This window comes from Eretmochelys imbricata, chromosome 1, assembly GCF_965152235.1.
Source record: "Eretmochelys imbricata isolate rEreImb1 chromosome 1, rEreImb1.hap1, whole genome shotgun sequence".
Lineage (NCBI taxonomy): Eukaryota > Metazoa > Chordata > Testudines > Cheloniidae > Eretmochelys > Eretmochelys imbricata.
In genome coordinates this window covers 144519230-144537816 of record NC_135572.1, presented here as the reverse complement: position 1 = coordinate 144537816, position 18587 = coordinate 144519230, and the positions used below count along the sequence as shown (strand labels likewise).

Below are 18587 nucleotides of genomic sequence, written 5' to 3'. Positions count from 1 at the left end.
GAGTATCAGTGACTCACTAGCTTGAAATCGTGTTTAATTCCATGTTGAAGTTAATGTACAGGCAGACTTCAATTAAATAGGGTTGGGGGAACTAGCCTGAAAACTATCATACATAGATCTATACCTGAGAGCAGAATCCAGTAAAAACTACACGCAGCTTTTGTACTGTGTTAGATGGTGAAAATCCTAAATACCAGAGTGAATTTAAAACTATACTGGTCCCAGATCCAAAAAAACTTTGCCATCTCCATCCTGCCAGACAAACGGCAATATCAGATGTGTGTTGCTGGATGGCATCCAGCTGCTGCCTGCCTCCTACCCGTTCCTTCAGGTTGTACTGACATGTACTGACTACTTGTGAGTGTCTCATGGACACAGGCTGCACCTCCTCATTGACAGCATATGGCCAGAGACTATGCAGCCTGCTGTACACTGGCCTAAGCCTTCTCTACACTGAGTGTACAGCCCTAGTGTAGACACACTGTACCAGTGTGTAACCCGTTTGGGGTTTAGAGAGAATGGCCCTTTTAAATCTTTGCCCTGAGGGGAGGAAGGGCTGATTGTTCCAGGAAGAGGAAGTTCCGTTTTGGGAGCGGTGGGCATGGAGAGAAGGGAAACGACAGGGGGATGGGGGTGTCTGTAGCTCCAGACTGCAGCGAGGGGGCCCTCACAGAGTGAAGCAGCCAAGAACCTGCCTGAAACCTGGGAGGGACAGAGCGGCCGACTGGGGACACCCCAGGACAGGAGCCAGGAGGAGCACCATGCCAGAGTGGAATCACCTGAGAAACAGGAGCTGGATTCAGGATCACTGTTGCCCAGAGCTGTATGGTGCCAAGAGTACTGGGGATTGTGACCTTGCACTTGGAATAAGGAGGGAAGCTGTAGCTAGCTAAGTGGGGAGGTTGCTGCTCTGTGTGGGATTGCAGAGTGGCAGAAGAGGGCACTGGAGCGGTTTGTTGGGGAAAGTTCACTGGTGCCCAAGATGACCAGGAGCACCCAAGACTCGCTGCCAGACTGGAACTCTGCCCGGGACTCCTGAACTCTGAGAGCAGACACAGTGCTCGGTGTCTGCCCTTTCAGACTGTGGTACCGCTGGGCCTGTGGGGCCTCGTGGTAGGTGTAATCCTGTTTTACCACTCCCCCTATCTTCCCTCTTGTTGTTCTTCTCCATTCATCCCCCTGTAAATAAATATTTCCCTCTCCTGTATTCATTGTACTGTTCTGGTGTGTGCGTGTGTTCACATCGGGGAGTGTGGAACAACGTGTCCCTGGGGCAGAAGGGACTTTCCCTGCTGTGTTCCTGCATGCCCCTTTTCCTGGCCAGAGCTGCCTGCAGAGCAGATTCCGTCTTGGCCATGAGGATGCTAAAGTTACAACTTAGTGTGACTTGCACTAGGTCAACTTAGTGAGGTAAACTGCCCCGGTGTGAGTCATGGCATTTACACTAAGGTTTTTCATCGACATAGACAAGGCCTTACAGTACCACCTCCTAGGGATGCCCACAGATGGCAGCGCCGCAATAAGAGGATCCTGACTCAATCCTTTCTTGAGGATGGAGGTATCTTTCATGGGTTTCTTTAATATGGAAAATGGATAGAACTAAATCTGGCCCATATCTGGCCCCACTCTATTATTCAGTGGTTTCCTGCCAATGTTTTTATTATTGTCTTATTCTCATTTGTAGACTGGCCAAGAAAAATAACTAACATCACAGAAACAGCAGCATGGTGCAACAATTGAAACAAGAAGAACCACCCCCACGCCCCCCAGTTCCAGAACCCTTCCCATCTTTTAAAGTACACACTAGAATTTTAACATTGTATTACAGGATACACCTTGAGGCTTCCTTTATGCTGAGAAAAGAGAGCTCAGCTCTGTGCTATTTTTTTCCCACAGCCCAAGGAAGAATGGATTATAAATATTTCTCAGTTCTCCAGCATTATACAAAGACCAGATGCAAGTTAATACAAGTTGAGCATGAATAAGAACAACACTTCAAAGAGAAACCACATCTTTAACCAATCAAAGAGTGTGCCTTTGTACAGTAAGTTTTAAATTACAGTCTTTGAACTGAGAAGCAATACACTGTACCAAATTCTGCCCAGGACTTGGGTTATTCTATATCAACAGCAATGCAAATTCTAAACTGGAATGTGAAGATTCTCACCTGATAAAGTGCAAACTTAGGGCTGATCTTCTTAGGGTTAAGAAGAACTTGAACTTTTTGAAACATGATTCCAATTGGCCATAGAGCAATCATTGTAAGGACACCGACGAAGCAGTTAATCCATATTGCAGCTCCATTAGGAGTAAACTAAAAAGCAAATTAAACAGGCATATGGATAAGACTTGGCAATTGTGAAAACATGCAAAAATAAAACACCTATTTCTATTTTTATGAAAGCTGCAATCAACAGCAGAGGCTCCTGGGATTTGCAGTGGAAACTGCTCTGGGGACACTGCCAACAGAAGGGATAATACGGAATGCAGTACTTGATCACCAATCGGCCAGTGGCCTGCAAAACTGGCAGGACCTGGGAAGGTGACGAAGAGGTAGATTATTCCAGGACCTGAGCACCATCCCTCTCCCGTCAACACCAATGGGAGTTGCTGGTGCTCAGCATCTTGCAGGATCAAGCCCAGAATGACCCACCAGAGGCTTCTTCTGAAAGACAAATTGTCTCCCCCAGAAGACTCAAAGATATTTTAGGTTATATTTGTATTGCTGTAAAATAATACAAAAGGCTTTATTATTACTACTACTCTGACTCACGCAGCATGTCTTTTTTTTGTAAGAGGTCCAAACTTTTCAGTAGGTATGTAGACATTTAGATTCCAGGCCAGTACTCAGCACCTACTGATCCTGTGACCAGAGAGCCCATCAAGTGAAGTACGGCTTACAGTGACCAACCTTTTAACATTTTTTGAGAGGCCTCTTATTTTGAAGTTTTCAGGGGACCCCGTTTAACTTTGGGACAGTCCTGTTTGCAAAACGCCCAGGCAACTCCTTTGCTTGAGTTTTCACCTACAAATAATTGCATTTTTGCTACAGTGGAAAGAGTTAAAAATTTGGCTTGAAAACAGTCTTTGCTTTTTGTGAATGGGAGAAAACATGCTGAGTCCACTGGCTTTAGCAGTGGTGTAATTATCCTCAGAGTTGTCTCGCTTTTTGCGTATTTTAACAATCCATTCGAGTTTATAGGGCGGAGCCAACACATCAGGCAGTTCAGATTTACCTTTATTCACATGCTTCTCGGGTTGGTGTTTTACAGAGAACATGAAAATCAGTTCCTTCATTCAAGGCCAAAGGGATCTTACCACAGACTGGGTAATTCTCCAGGATGCCACCAGACACTAGGGGAAGCAGGCAGCGGCGTATGTGGAGTGAGTTGAACGATGGGTGCCACAGAGATGTGTGAATGGAATCAGAGGAGGATTAAAGGGCAGGTGGTTGTCTGATGATGATTTTGAATCCACAAGTGGAGCTGGCTGGAATTTTTCAAACTAAATCTCTTAGAAATTTGAACTTTTTACACAAATAGAATGTTTCACAAAGACTTTTTTGTAATTTTCTGGTTTTTTGGAAATTTTCCAATGGAAATGTTTAAAGGAAAAAATTGTCCTTGAGGGGCAGCATTGTCTAATAAGTAGGGCTGGAGCGTGAGCTAGGAAACCAGGTTTCTATTCCTGGTTCTGCCATTGACATGCTATGTGACCTTGAACAAGTCATTTCCCCTTACTATGCCGCAGTTTTCCTTCCTACCTCTGGTGTGCCTTGTTTGTTTAGATTGCCAACTCTTCCAGGCAGGGACCATCTTTCACTATGTGTTTGTACAGCACCTGGGGATCTGATCTTGGTTGAGGTCGCTAAAGGTACGTCTACACAGCAAGTGGCAGCCCACAGCAGCAAGTCTACACAGACCTGGGCTTGTGCTACCATGCTAAAAATAACTGTGTAGACAGTGCTTTTTAGCTGTGACTCCAGCTGGAGCTTGGCTCTGAAGCCCACCCCTCGCCCTAGGCTGCAGACCCCGAATTCCAGCCAGAGCTGCAATGTCTACACAGCTCTTTTTAGCATGGTAGTGCAAGCCCCACAAGCCCCAGGCTCAGAAGCTTGCCGCTGCGGGCTGTGTAGACATACCCTAAGTGTAAGATAAATAAATAATAGCCACTTGTTGGTTATTCGTCAGAATATTTGAGGGGCTTGGAGGTTTTCTATTGCCAGTTTGAAGTGGTCAGACAAACCACGCGATGGGATTTTTCCAAAACTGAAAAATGAGAACATGAAAAATCTGATCATTGCAAAATACCATGGAACGGAAAACTCATTCGAATTTGCAGACATTTCTAAGAGAGATATTGTATTTTTCGCCTAGCTCTGAGATGATGTCTACCTCAAGCAGTGGGCCGCACGACAAAAAGGTTGGAGACGCCTTGTTTGGGGCACGGTTAATGCGGACACTACCTTTTACATAAATTCTGTGACAGTGCTGGTGCTGTCTAAATGGTCCTGGTTCTTGGTGCAACACATTTGTTTAAACACACTTGGCCCATTCGCTATTGCCTGGCAACTTATGTAATTATTAGCGTAAGGAACTCACATGTATAGCCTGTGCAGACCTTGTAATGGAATTAGTATAGCTTACCCCTGATTGGTCATTGCCCACCCGAGGCTGTCCACACCAGCTGAATAGGAACTCAGTGATTGCCAGTCCATGGCTGTTCAATGCCAGTCCCTGGCTCCTCACCGGCTAGGTACTGTGCTCTTGGAATAAAGCCGGACACTCCTTCAACTGAACCGGAACCGGTTGTGAGCGTTATTTTGTTGCATGACAACCGGCAGCCGTTGAAGGTGAATGTACAATGCTACTTTACGCTGAGTTCGCACAAGTATAAATGACAGCACACTATGCGGTGGGATGATAAATTGGGGCTGCTGTTTATATGATGCTGGTTAGTACATAAACCTGGCTTTTTAGACACTCATTGTCAAGCCAAAGTTTACAAGCTTGGTGAGCAATGGCTGATTAGAATATTTACTTACATCAGAAAGGCTGTAGTTTCCATTGGTCCAAAGCACTATTGACAGAAACATTAGCACAGGTCGAAGGAAAGCAAATTGAAAGGTCCCCAACTTCAGCAGAAACAGGGTTCGTCTGGCAAGTCAAAAAACCACCGCTGCTCAATACCTTGTTAATAAGCTTAACACAACTTCACTAGATATTGTCTAATAGTAGAGGCCTCACATTTTCCATATGTACTGTACATGGCTGAAATCTGGCAAGGAACATCTCCTAGAACCTAAACAGCTTGTCTAGAGCAGGGGTTCTCAAACTGGGGGTCGCGAGCTGTCAACCTCCACCCCAAACCCTGCTTTGCCTCCAGGATTTATAAGGGTGTTAAATATACAACAAAGTGTTTTTAATGTATAAGGAGGGTCACACTCAGAGGCTTGCTATGTGAAAGGGGTCACCAGTAAAAATTTTTGAGAGCCACTGGTCTAGAATTCTCTAATTTTTCACAGCATATTGAAAGATGTAGACACTAACTTAGCAGAACAGGCACAAAATAATGTTTTTTGCTCCATTGCTGGCTCTGCAGCAGCAGTTCAGTAACTAATGGAGCTGTGCAAAAGGTGATGTATTAGAGTCTACTGGGGAGCCAATGGCAGAACAGCTAGCACCTGAAATTTGCCATTAGCTTCTCCACTGCAGCCATACTGTCCCAACCTTCTGCTACAGTGGGCTAGTTGGTGCTTCATTACCAGCATTAAACTTAATGGCAAGTTACCATAGATCAGTGATTCTCAGACTTTTGTACTGGTGACCCCTTTCACAAACCAAGCCTCTGAGTGCGACCCCGCTTATAAATGAAAAACACTTTTTAATATATTTAACCCCATTATAAATGCTGGAGGCAAAGCAGGGCTTAGGGTGGAGGCTGACAGCTCATGACCCCCCCATGTAATAACCTCGCCACCCTCTGAGGGGTCCCAACCCCCAGTTTGAGAATTCCTGCCATAGATCTTTAGTCCTTGTCTACAGAAACCGTGTCACATATGGTGGCTTCTTCCTGATTCCACCCTTCCTGATTAGCGAACCCCCAGTCTTGCGGTAGTCCAGGAAAGCAAGGGTTTTGCAGGATCAGGAGAGAGGATCAGCATTTTCCAGAGTATTCCTCCATGAACACTGTTCAGTAGCCATTCACTTTTCTTCCTAGGTCGGAGGAAATCATCCACCTTTGATCACTACGCTACCTAGCCCCAGCAGGACGGATGGTGCAAGCTTCCCTCTTTTCAGTGAGTCATAATCACAGACCAAAAAACATCCTTTAGATTTTAATGCTGGTTTAAAAATACCATAAGGAAAAGGTGGGGGGGAGGGAAGGGGAAGACCCTTGCCACTCAGGCACATGAAAGCTGATCTATCTGAACTATCTAAGTGCACACTGGGCAAGGTCCAGCTCCTGATCCCCTTTTCTTTGTCAACTTTATTATTCCTCACCTATTTCCCAGCTCTCGCTCTCTCTGGTTATTTCGGTCTTCACTGTTGTGCCCTTGGCCCCTCAGACACTCTACCTAATGAAGGCTCAGCAGCCAGCCAGCTGCCATTTAATGTGAAATGTGATATATTAATGAACCTTGATTTATTGTAATTGCTCAATTAATACAGCCATAATTACATCATTACAGTGGTAATTTTACTCCCGCAAATCATTACAGAACTATAAACGGTACAAACAAGTGTGAAATGGGCTGAGACAGGTCACCCGATTAGTGCATTTGCCCTTTCAAGCATTTGGAGAATTGTGTGACAACAGAGCAATTGTTGCTGATAGAAACCTGTTACTGTACCTCCCCTTCCCCTGTTCCTGACCCTTATCGCTCTTATCTGCACTAGCCTGTCTTATGTATCATCCTTATTTGTTATTTTAAAAAAAAAGCTCTCTTCAGCCAAACAAGAGACACCTGCAGGAGGGGCCAGAGGAGGCTGAAATTGTCAAGACATCATCCTCTGTACTGGAAGAAGCTTAGAGAGCTCAAGAGTAGGTAGAAGGCAAGGCTTCCCAACCCTAGGTACTGATGAGAAGGAGCCCACCATAGGTCTACAGAGGTAGGAGGCATTCCACAAAGATAGCCATCCTTCTGCCCACTGGCAGCATGACTCCAGCAACAGCCCCACTTTCACCGAAAGGCTGAATGTCCACTGGGTTGACCAAGAATTGTCTGGTCCCCAACTCCAAGCCCTTCCACCCCAAAACAGTGGAGGATAGCTGCATGGTACAAGCTGAAAGAGTAAATTTTGACGTGGCCCCATAATGATAATACACCTTAAAATAGACAGCATGAGATTCACAGAGGTGACACATTCAATATGCGCTGGGTGCAAATTTTCTCTGAAGCAGGAAGACCCAGTATCATATGTATGGCTCTGCTAAGCTGCTGGTTTCTGATACCAGTACTCTAGCTGGGGAGCTCTAAAGTGAAACTCACCTAGTGATGTGTACATGAGGGAGGCAAAGGCAACAGCAACAGAAGGGACCTGTGCTGATCTTGAAACGATCATTTTCAAATCTAGTGAGAAATAACTTTTGACCTCCACACTCTTTAATCATCATCAGCATGAACTTGTGGATCACAATGGCAAAAAAACTACAAGAGAAAAAATATCAGGTTAAACATACACAATGTGCATGTGCTCTTTGTATACCAGCATAGACACCGTTCTGCATCTATACCAGCATAGACATGTATCTTTAACCATCCTACTCCAGGATTTGCAATGCTGACATTTCCTAAAAAGTCTGTTATAAATAGTAATATTTAGCGCTAATTGCGTAGAAACATTACTTTACAAGGGCAGGCTGAGTTAAGTATTAGTTTCATTTTACAGATAAGGAAATTGAGACACGGAGCAACTAAATGATTTGCCTAAGGCCACATAGCATGTAGGTGGGAGAGTCAGCATTAGAATGCAGGAGCTCCTGGCTCCCGCCCTAGTGCTCTATCCATTAGACTCCGCTGCCTCTGCTTTTTGTACTGTTTTTCTACTTGTTGGCTGAGCTCTCACCAATGCAGTCATACTTTGTACCCACACAGTCAGAACTTGTAAGCAAATCACATTTGGCCTTCAGAATTTTCATTGTAAGTATATAGCCTATGATTGGCCTATGATTTGATGGGCAGGGATGGTGGTCCCTAGCCACTGTTTGCTAGAAGCTGGGAAAGGGCGACAAGGGATTGATCACTTGATGGTTACCTGTTTTGTTCGTTCCCTCTGAAGCACCTGGCATTGGCCACGGTCGGAAGACAGGATACTGAACATAAGAACATGAGAATGGCCATACTGGGTCAGACCAAAGGTCCATCAAGCCCAGTATCCTGTCCTCTGACAGTGGCCAATGGCAGGTGCCTCAAAGGGAATGAACAGAACAGATAATCATCAAGTGATCCATGCCCTGTCACCCAATCCCAGCTTCTGGCAAACAGAGGCTAGGGACAGCATTCCTGCCCATCCTGGCTAATAGCCATTGATGGACCTATCTTCCATGAATCTATCTAGCTCCCTTTTGAACCACGTTATAGTATTGGCCTTCACAACATCCTCTGGCAAGGAGTTCCAGAGGTTGACAGTGTGTTGCGTGAAAAAATACTTTCTTGTGTTTATTTTAAACCTGCTACCTATTAATTTCATTTGGTGGCCCCTTGTTCTTGTATTATGAAAAGGAGTAAATAACACTTCCTTATTTACTTTCTATATACCACTCATGATTTTATAGACCTCTATCAGATTCCCCCTTAGTCGTCTCTTTTCCAAGCTGAAAAGTCCCAGTCTTATTAATCTCTCCTCATACAGAAGCTGTTCTATACCCCTAATAATTTTTGTTGCCCTTTTCTGAACTTTTTCCAATTCCAATATATCTTTTTTGAGACGGGCGACCACATCTGCATGCACTATTTAAGGTGTGGGTGTACCATGGATTAGATAGAGGCAATATGATATTTTCTGTCTTATTATCTATCCCTTTCTTGAGGATTCCCAACGTTCTGTTTGTTTTTTTGACTGCCGCTGCACATTGACTGCCGCTGCACATTGAGTGATTTCAGAGAACTATCCACAGTGATTCCAAGATCTCTTTCTTGAGTGGTAACAGCTAATTTAGACTCCATCATTGTATATGTATAGTTAGGATTATGTTTTCCAATGTGCATTACTTTGCATTTATCAACATTAAATTTCATCTGCCATTTTGTTGCCCAGTCACCCAGTTTTGTGAGATCCTTTTGTAGCTCTTCGGAGGCTGCCTGGGACTTAACTATCTTGAGTAGTTTTGTATCATCTGCAAATTTTGCCACCTCACTGTTTATACCTTTTTCCAGATCATTTATGAATATGTTAAATTTGTAGGACTGGGAACAGTACAGATCCTTGGGGGACACCACTATTTACACCTCTCCATTCTGAGAACGGACCATTTATTCCTACCTTTTGTTTCCTATCTTTTAACCAGGTACCAATCCATGAGAGAACCTTCCCTCTTATCCCATTACTGCTTATTTTGCTTAAGAGCCTTTAGTGAGGGACACTGTCAAAGGCTTTCTGAAAATCTAAATACACTATGTCCACTGGATCTCCTGTGGCCCTCTCAAAGAATTCTCACAGATTGGTGAGACATGATTTCCCTTTACAAAAACCATGTTGACTATTTCCCAACAAATCATGTTCATCTATGTGTCTGACCATTTTGTTCTTTATGATAGTTTCAACCAATTCGCCCGTTACTGAAATGAGGCTTACTGACCTGTAGTTGCCAGGGTCACCTCTGGAGCTCTTTTTAAAAATTGGTGTCACATCCTCCAGTCGTTTGGTACAGAAGCTGATTTAAATGATAGGTTACATTTAGTAGTCCTGAAATTTCACCTTTGAGTTCCTTCAGAACTCTTGGGTGAATACCATCAGGTCCTGGAGACTTATTACTGTTTAGTTTATCAATTTGTTCCAAAACCTCCTCCAATGATACCTCAATTTGGGACAGTTCCTCAGATCTGTCATCCAAAAAGAATGGCTCAGGTTTGGGAATCTCCCTCACATCCTCAACAGTGAAGACTGATGCAAAGAATTTATTTAGTTTCTCCACAATGGCCTTATCGTCTTTGAGTGTTCCTTTAGCATCTTGATCGTTCAGTGGCTCCACTGGTTGTTTAGCAGGGTTCCTGCTTCTGATGTGTTTAAAAAAAAATTTGCTATTATTTTTGGAGTCTTTGGCTAGCTGTTCTTCAAATTCTTTTTTGGTCTTTCTAATTATATTTTTACACTTCATTTGCCAGAGTTTATGCTCTTTTCTATTTTCCTCATTAGGCTTTATCTTCCACTTTTTAAAGGATGCCTTTTTGCCTCTCACTGCTTCTTTTACTTTGTTGTTTAACCACGGTGGCTCTTTTTTGGTTCTCTATGTTTTTTAAATTGGGGTATACATTTAAGTTGAGCCTCTATTATGGTGTCTTTAAAAAGTTTCCATGAAGCTTGCAGGGATTTTACTTTTGGTACTGTACCTTTTAATTTCTGTTTCACTAACCTCCTCATTTTTGTGTAGTTCCCCTTTCTGAAATTAAATGCTACAGTGTCCACCACAGGGACTCAGATCCTGAGCTCGATGGGTTAGATAGACCTTTGGTCTGACCCAGTATGGCCATTCTTACTATTTTGTTTTCTTTTTATACGTATTTTTAGCATCACGCATACTTCTAGAGTTAAAGTTGGGAATCTAATAATATGGCAGAGACTTGCATGGTTTCATCTCAGACCCAGATTCAGCCAGTGAGAATTTGTATTTACCATCCAAATAAAAGCAACTTAATTAATAAGCATTGCTCCATCTTGTTTTATTCCATCTCAGACTCGTAGTAAATGCAGCCAGAAGTCATGAGGAGTTAAAGGGGAGATCTGCAAAAACATTTGTGATTTAGGAGCACAATTCCCATTGACTTGCCAATGGAACCTGTGCTCCTAAATCGCTTAGACAGCTTTGAAAAATCCCACACTATAACCTTCAACCTTTCAGCTTCTGCCTTAAAGTTAGAGGCTTGCACCATTACCTCCAGGGAGCAGAGACCACAATTCTTCATCCTCCCCTTTACATGTCACAGCTGTCAAACCCTCACCCAGAGCTTTTATCAGGACATGTATGGAACATTTTCTCATTGATATACTCACTGAAGGTTTACTTGCCATCATTAATAAAAGGCCCATACAGTGCATCATTAATAAAAGCACAGTGAAAAGTCGTAGGTCAGAGTCTCATTCTACATGGCATTGAGAGAGATAAAGGAACGACTCTACTACTTCAAGGCTGCTGCCAATCAAAGGGATCAATTATTTTCTTTCATTCTGCAGTTCCCACACTAAGGGGGCTGTAGTACTGGGAATTTGTTTTTTTATTTTTCTCCCTCCCTGCTAAAATAGCTGCCAAGAGATTTCATCTCAAACTAAAAATCTATTATTAAATTTTCAAAATGACTATGTTTACCTAGTGCTAGAGGCTGTTTAAAGGCAGGAAATTCAGGGTTCAGAGAAACAAGAATACATACACTGCTGCAGTGAAATCTGTAAACATTGTTGAGCGAGGAATCCACATCCCGACGCATGATGTAGTAGCTATAACCTGAAAGACAGGAGGGGGTCAGAGATAAAAGAGGTTTATGCATTAACTACAGCATCTTTAGTGAAAGGGTCTTTTTGATATTCAATTGAATTTTTTTCTCCCTGCTCTTACCGGAGCCGCTGCATTTATCCAAATAAAAATTGTCCTTTTAGAGGAGGGGGTTTTCTTGTAGATATAGAACGCTTCCTCTACAAACACCAGGTTGGCTGTTAGCGTCATTAGAGTCAAGATGGCAAAGAGAAATATACCTGTTAGATCAAGGCCTGAAAAAAAGGAAAAAGACACATTTTATTTTGGGAGTGTAACACGTTCAATGTAAGAAAGTGCCTCTGCCCTGGTCTACACTAGGACTTTAGGTCGTATTTAGCAGCGTTAAATCGATGTAAACCTGCACCCGTCCACACAATGAAGCCCTTTATTTCGACTTAAAGGGCTCTTAAAATCGATTTCCTTACTCCACCCCTGACAAGTGGATTAGCGCTTAAATCGGCCTTGCTGGGTTGAATTTGGGGTACTGTGGACACAATTCGACGGTATTGGCCTCCGGGAGCTATCCCAGAGTGCTCCATTGTGACCGCTCTGGACAGCACTCTCAACTCAGATGCACTGGCCAGGTAGACAGGAAAAGAACCGCGAACTTTTGAATCTCATTTCCTGTTTGGCCAGCGTGGCAAGCTGCAGGTGACCATGCAGAGCTCATCAGCAGAGGTGACCATGATGGAGTCCCAGAATCGCAAAAGAGCTCCAGCATGGACTGAACGGGAGGTACGGGATCTGATCGCTGTATGGGGAGAGGAATCCGTGCTATCAGAACTCTGTTCCAATTTTTGAAATGCCAAAACCTTTGTCAAAATCTCCCAGGGCATGAAGGACAGAGGCCATAACAGGGACCCGAAGCAGTGCCGCGTGAAACTTAAGGAGCTGAGGCAAGCCTACCAGAAAACCAGAGAGGCGAACGGCCGCTCCGGGTCAGAGCCCCAAACATGCCGTTTCTATGATGAGCTGCATGCCATTTTAGGGGGTTCAGCCACCACCACCCCAGCCGTGTTGTTTGACTCCTTCAAAAGAGATGGAGGCAACATGGAAGCAGGTTTTGGGGATGAAGAAGATGATGATGATGGTGAGGTTGTAGATAGCTCACAGCAAGCAAGCGGAGAAACAGGTTTTCCCGACAGCCAGGAACTGTTTCTCACCCTGCACCTGGAGCCAGTACCCCCCGAACCCACCCAAAGCTGCTTCCTGGACTCGGCAGGTGGAGAAGGGACCTCCGGTGAGTGTACCTTTTAAAATACTATACATGGTTTAAAAGCAAGCATGTGAAAGGATTACTTTGCCCTGGCATTCGCGGCTCTCCTGGATGTACTCCCAAAGCCTTTGCAAAAGGTTTCTGGGGAGGGCAGCCTTATTGTGTCCTTCATGGTAGGACACTTTACCACTCCAGGCCAGTAACACGTACTCGGGAATCATTGTACAACAAAGCATTGCAGTGTATGTTTGCTGGCGTTCAAACAACATCCGTTCTTTTTCTCTCTGTGTTATCCTCAGGAGAGTGAGATATCATTCATGGTCACCTGGTTGAAATAGGGTGCTTTTTTTCAGGGGACACTCAAAGGAGCCCATTCCTGCTGGGCTGTTTGCCTGTGGCTGAACAGAAATGTTCCCCGCTGTTAGCCACGGGGAGGGGGGAGGGTTGAGGGGGTAGCCACGCAGTGGGGGGAGGCAAAATGCGACCTTGTAATGAAAGCACATGTGCTATGTATGCAATGTTAACAGCAAGGTTTACCCTGAAAGAGTGTAGCCACTGTTTTATAAAATGTGTCTTTTTAAATACCGCTGTCCCTTTTTTTTTCTCCACCAGTTGCATGTGTTTCAATGATCACAGGATCTTCTCCTTCCCAGAGGCTAGTGAAAATTAGAAAGAAAAAAAAAAGCACTCGTGATGACGTGTTCTCTGAGCTCATGCTGTCCTCCCACACTGACAGAGCACAGACGAATGCGTGAAGGCAAATAATGTCAGAGTGCAGGAAAGCACAAAATGACCGGGAGGATAGATGGCGGGCTGAAGAGAGTAAGTGGCGGGCTGAAGAGAGTAAGTGGTGGGCTGAAGACAGGGCTGAAGCTCAAATGTGGCAGCAGCATGATGAGAGGAGGCAGGATTCAATGCTGAGGCTGCTGGAGGACCAAACCAGTATGCTCCAGTGTATGGTTGAGCTGCAGCAAAGGCAGCTAGAGCACAGACTGCCACTACAGCCCCTGTGTAACCAACCGCCCTCCTCCCCAAGTTCCATAGCCTCCATACCCAGACGCCCAAGAACGCGGTGGAGGGGCCACCAGCCAACCAGCCACTCCGCCACCGAGGATTGCCCAAAAAAAAGAAGGCTGGCATTCAATAAATTTTAAAGTTGTAAACTTTTAAAGTGCTGTGTGGCATTTTCCTTCCCTCCTCCACCACTCCTCCTGGGCTACCTTGGTAGTCATCCCCCTATTTGTGTGATGAATGAATAAAGAATGCATGAATGTGAAGCAACAATGACTTTATTGCCTCTGCAAGCGGTGATCGAAGGGAGGAGGGGAGCGTAGTTAGCTTACAGGGAAGTAGAGTGAACCAAGGGGTGGGGGGTTTCATCAAGGAGAAACAAAGAGAACTTTCACACCATAGCCTGGCCAGTCATGAAACTGGTTTTCAAAGTTTCTCTGATGCGTACCGCGCCCTCCTGTGCTCTTCTAACCGCCCTGGTGTCTGGCTGCGCGTAACCAGCAGCCAGGCGATTTGCCTCAACCTCCCACCCTGCCATAAACGTCTCCCCCTTACTCTCACAGATATTGTGGAGCACACAGCAAGCAGTAATAAGAGTGGGGATATTGGTTTCACTGAGGTCTAAGCGAGTCAGTAAACTGCGCCAGCGCGCCTTTAAACGTCCAAACGCACATTCTACCACCATTCTGCACTTGCTCAGCTTGTAGTTGAACAGCTCCTGACTACTGTCCAGGCTGCCTGTGTACGGCTTCATGAGCCATGGCATTAAGGGGTAGGCTGGGTCCCCAAGGATACATATAGGCATTTCAACGTCCCCAACAGTTATTTTCTGGTCTGGGAATAAAGTCCCTTCCTGCAGCTTTTGAAACAGACCAGAGTTCTGAAGATGCGAGCGTCATGTACCTTTCCCGGCCATCCCACGTTGATGTTGGTGAAACGTCCCTTGTGATCCACCAGAGCTTGCAGCACTACTGAAAAGTACCCCTTGCGGTTTATGTACTCGCCGGCTTGGTGCTCTGGTGCCAAGATAGGGATATGGGTTCCGTCTACAGCCCCACCACAGTTAGGGAATCCCATTGCAGCAAAGCCATCCACTATGACCTGCACATTTCCCAGGGTCACTACCCTTGATATCAGCAGATCTTTGATTGCGTGGGCTACTTGAATCACAGCAGCCCCAACAGTAGATTTGCCCACTCCAAATTGATTCCCAACTGACCGGTAGCTGTCTGGCGTTGCAAGCTTCCACAGGGCTATCGCCACTTGCTTCTCAACTGTGAGGGCTGCTCTCATCTTGGTATTCATGCGCTTCAGGGCAGGGGAAAGCAAGTCACAAAGTTCCATGAAAGCGCCCTTACGCATGCGAAAGTTTCGCAGCCACTGGGAATCGTCCCAGACCTGCAACACTATGCGGTCCCACCAGTCTGTGCTTGTTTCCCGAGCCCAGAATCAGCATTCCACAGCATGAACCTGCCCCATTAGCACCATGATGCATGCATTGGCAGCGCCCATGCTTTCAGAGAAATCTGTGTCCATGTCCTGATCACTCACATGACCGCGCTGACGTCGCCTCCTCGCCCGGTATCGCTCTGCCAGGTTCTGGTGCTGCATATACTGCTGGATAATGCGTGTGGTGTTTAATGTGCTCCTAATTGCCAAAGTGAGCTGAGCGGCCTCCATGCTTGCCTTGGTATGGCGTCCGCGCAGAAAAAAGGCGCGGAACGATTGTCTGCCGTTGCTCTGACGGAGGGAGGGGCGATTGACGACACGGCTTACAGGGTTGGCTTCAGGGAGCTAAAATCAACAAAGGGGGTGGCTTTACATCAAGGAGTATTTCAGGCAGGACTTCACGGAGGGTTCCAATAAGAAATGGTGCACCTAAGTTATTGTTCTTATTGGAACAAGGAGGTTAGTCTGGCCTCTGATTGATACATGGCTAGATTTACCTCGCTGCACTTTCTCTGTGAGTGACTGCAGTGTGACCTAGAGGAATGAGTCCCCTAGATGGGAGAGGAAGCAAATAAGTACAAAACAAATCTGGTCTATTTCTTGTTTTGATCCACTCCATCTATCTTTTACATCTTTGGCTGGCAGGAGACGGTGCAGAAGGACTGCATGCCATCCACATCTCATGGCTGCCCAGCAGAAGATGATGCAATAGGACTGCTAGCAATCCGTATCGCCTGCCTGCTCACCATAAGATGGTTCAATAGGACTGACTGCAGGACTAAAGAGAATGACCTGGTCAAGTCACTCCAAATTTAGTCCCTGCGCCCATGTCTGCCCAGGCGCTCCTGGCCAATGTGGCCAGGAGCACCCCGGACATGACGATGACGGCTACCAGTCATACTGTACCGTCTGCTGCCACAAGGCAAGGGGTTGATGCTGCTGTGTAGCAATGCAGTACCACGTCTGCCAGCACCCAGGAGACACAGGGTGATGGTTACCTGAGCGGGCTCCATGCTTGCCATGGTATGGCATCTGCACAGGTAACTCAGGAAAAAAGGCGCGAAACGATTGTCTGCCCTTGCTTTCACGGACGGAGGGAGGGAACGGCGGCCTGACGATATGTACCCAGAACCACCCGCGACAATGTTTTAGCCCCATCAGAGTGCTCCATTGTGATTGCTCTGGACAGCACTCTCAACTCAGATGCATGATTGTTTGCTGTTGCTCTGACGCAGGGAGGGGCGACTGAGGACGCGGCTTACAGGGTTGGCTTCAGGGAGCTAAAATCAACAAAGGGGGTGGCTTTACATCAAGGAGAATTTCAGGCAGGACTTCACGGAGGGTTCCAATAAGAAATGGTGCACCTAAGTTATTGTTCTTATTGGAACAAGGAGGGTAGTATGGCCTCTGATTGATACATGGCTAGATTTACCTCGCTGCACCTTCTCTGTGAGTGACTACAGTGTGACCTAGAGGAATGAGTCCCTAGACAGGGGAGGGGGGGAAGCAAATGAGTACAAAAAAAATCTGGTCTATTTCTTGTTTTGATCCACTCCATCTATCTTTTATATCTTTGGCTGGCAGCAGATGGTGCAGAAGGACTGCATGCCATCCACATCTCATGGCTGCTCGGCAGAAGATGGTACAGTACGACTGCTAGCCATCCTCATCTCTTGCCTGCCCGGCAGAAGATGGTACAATACGACTGCTAGCCAGCCTCATCTCTTGCCTGCCCGGCAGAAGATGGTACAGAACGACTGCTAGCCATCCTCATCTCTTGCCTGACCAGCAGAAGATGGTACAAAACGACTGCTAGCAATCCGTATCGCCTGCCTGCTCACCATAAGACGGTTCAATAGGACTGACTGCAGGACTAAAGAGAATGACCTGGTCAAGTCACTCCAAATTTAATCCCTGCGCCCATGTCTGCCCAGGCGCTCCCGGCTGACGTGGCCAGGAGCACCTCAGACATGACGATGACGGTTACCAGCCGTATTGCACCGTCAGCTGCCAGAAGGCAATGGGTTGCTGCTACTGTGTAGCAATGCAGTACCGCGTCTGCCAGCACCCAGGAGACATACGGTGACGGTTACCTGAGCGGGCTCCATGTTTGCCATGGTATGGCGTCTGCACAGGTAACTCAGGAAAAAAGGCGCAAAATGATTGTCTGCCCTTGCTTTCACAGAGGGAGGGAGGGAACGGGGGCCTGACGATATGTACCCAGAACTACCCAAGACAATGTTTTAGCCCCATCAGGCATTGGGATCTCAACCCAGAATTCCAATGGGCAGCAGAGACTGCGAGAACTGTGGGATAGCCACCCACAGTGCAACGCTCCGGAAGTCGACGCTTGCCTCGGTACTGTGGAAGCACTCCGCCGAGTTAATGCACTTAATGCACTTAGAGCATTTTCTGTGGGGACACACACACTCGAATATATAAAACCGATTTCTAAAAAACCGACTTCTATAAATTCGACCTAATTCCGTAGTGTAGACATACCCTCAGAAAGAAGTTTTAGGCCCCACTCCTGCAAAGGCTTTCTGAACTTGACGCACTGACATTGACTTCAATGGGATGCCTCACAGTGCATCAGGCTAAGCTCCTGAGTAAGTCTTTGCAGGATCTGGGTCTCAGGCTTCATATTCATCTTGGTGCATACACATGTAGCTCCAGCAGCAAAGTGTAGTGTGGCAAGGCACCTTCTCGGTCTCACCAGCCTGCGCTGCTTTTAGCCTTGGTGAGACAGGCTTGGGGTAAAACAGGCCCTCTTAGCTGCACAGGGGCAGTCCATTGTTCTCTCAGCTAGTCTTTTGGGCTTGTTTTTCTCCCTTATGGGAGGAAATACAGCCGCCCCTCCTGGAGAGGCTTGCTCTCTTGCTGCTCCTCGTCTACTGGTAGCTTGACTCCTTCTCTCTCTCCCCTCCCTCTCCCCACAGGGGAGGGTTTAAAAAGGTCTCAGGCAGCCCTTAGTTGGAATCAGCTGATCCTGATTGACCTCAGGTAATTCCCTCTCAGCTGATCCTAATTGACCTCAGGTAATTCCCTCTCAGCTGATCCTAATTGACCTCTGGTACCTTCTCAGCTGAACCTGATTGACCTGTAGTCACCCCTCCCCAGTCTGCTAGGGAGGAGGGCCTTTTAACCTTCTGGGAATGTTTATTCCTTGACCCCAGTCCCTGCAGCTGTCTGTCCTGAGTTTATCACAGTAGAAAGAACG

The 18587-nt window shown here is 46.1% G+C and overlaps 1 protein-coding gene across 1 annotated transcript in view; it reads right to left on the bottom strand.

Annotated features, from left to right (window-relative positions):
- Positions 1 to 18587, bottom strand: part of LOC144259031 (organic solute transporter subunit alpha-like) — a 41977-nt gene that overhangs the window by 5933 nt on the left and 17457 nt on the right. The window contains exons 2-6 of the mRNA XM_077807200.1: positions 11773 to 11924; positions 11588 to 11661; positions 7493 to 7651; positions 5045 to 5156; positions 2168 to 2314 (exon numbers count right to left, since the gene is read on the bottom strand). Of these exons, the coding sequence (XP_077663326.1) occupies positions 2168 to 2314; positions 5045 to 5156; positions 7493 to 7651; positions 11588 to 11661; positions 11773 to 11924 (644 nt within the window). The remainder of the gene's footprint in view (positions 1 to 2167; positions 2315 to 5044; positions 5157 to 7492; positions 7652 to 11587; positions 11662 to 11772; positions 11925 to 18587) is intronic.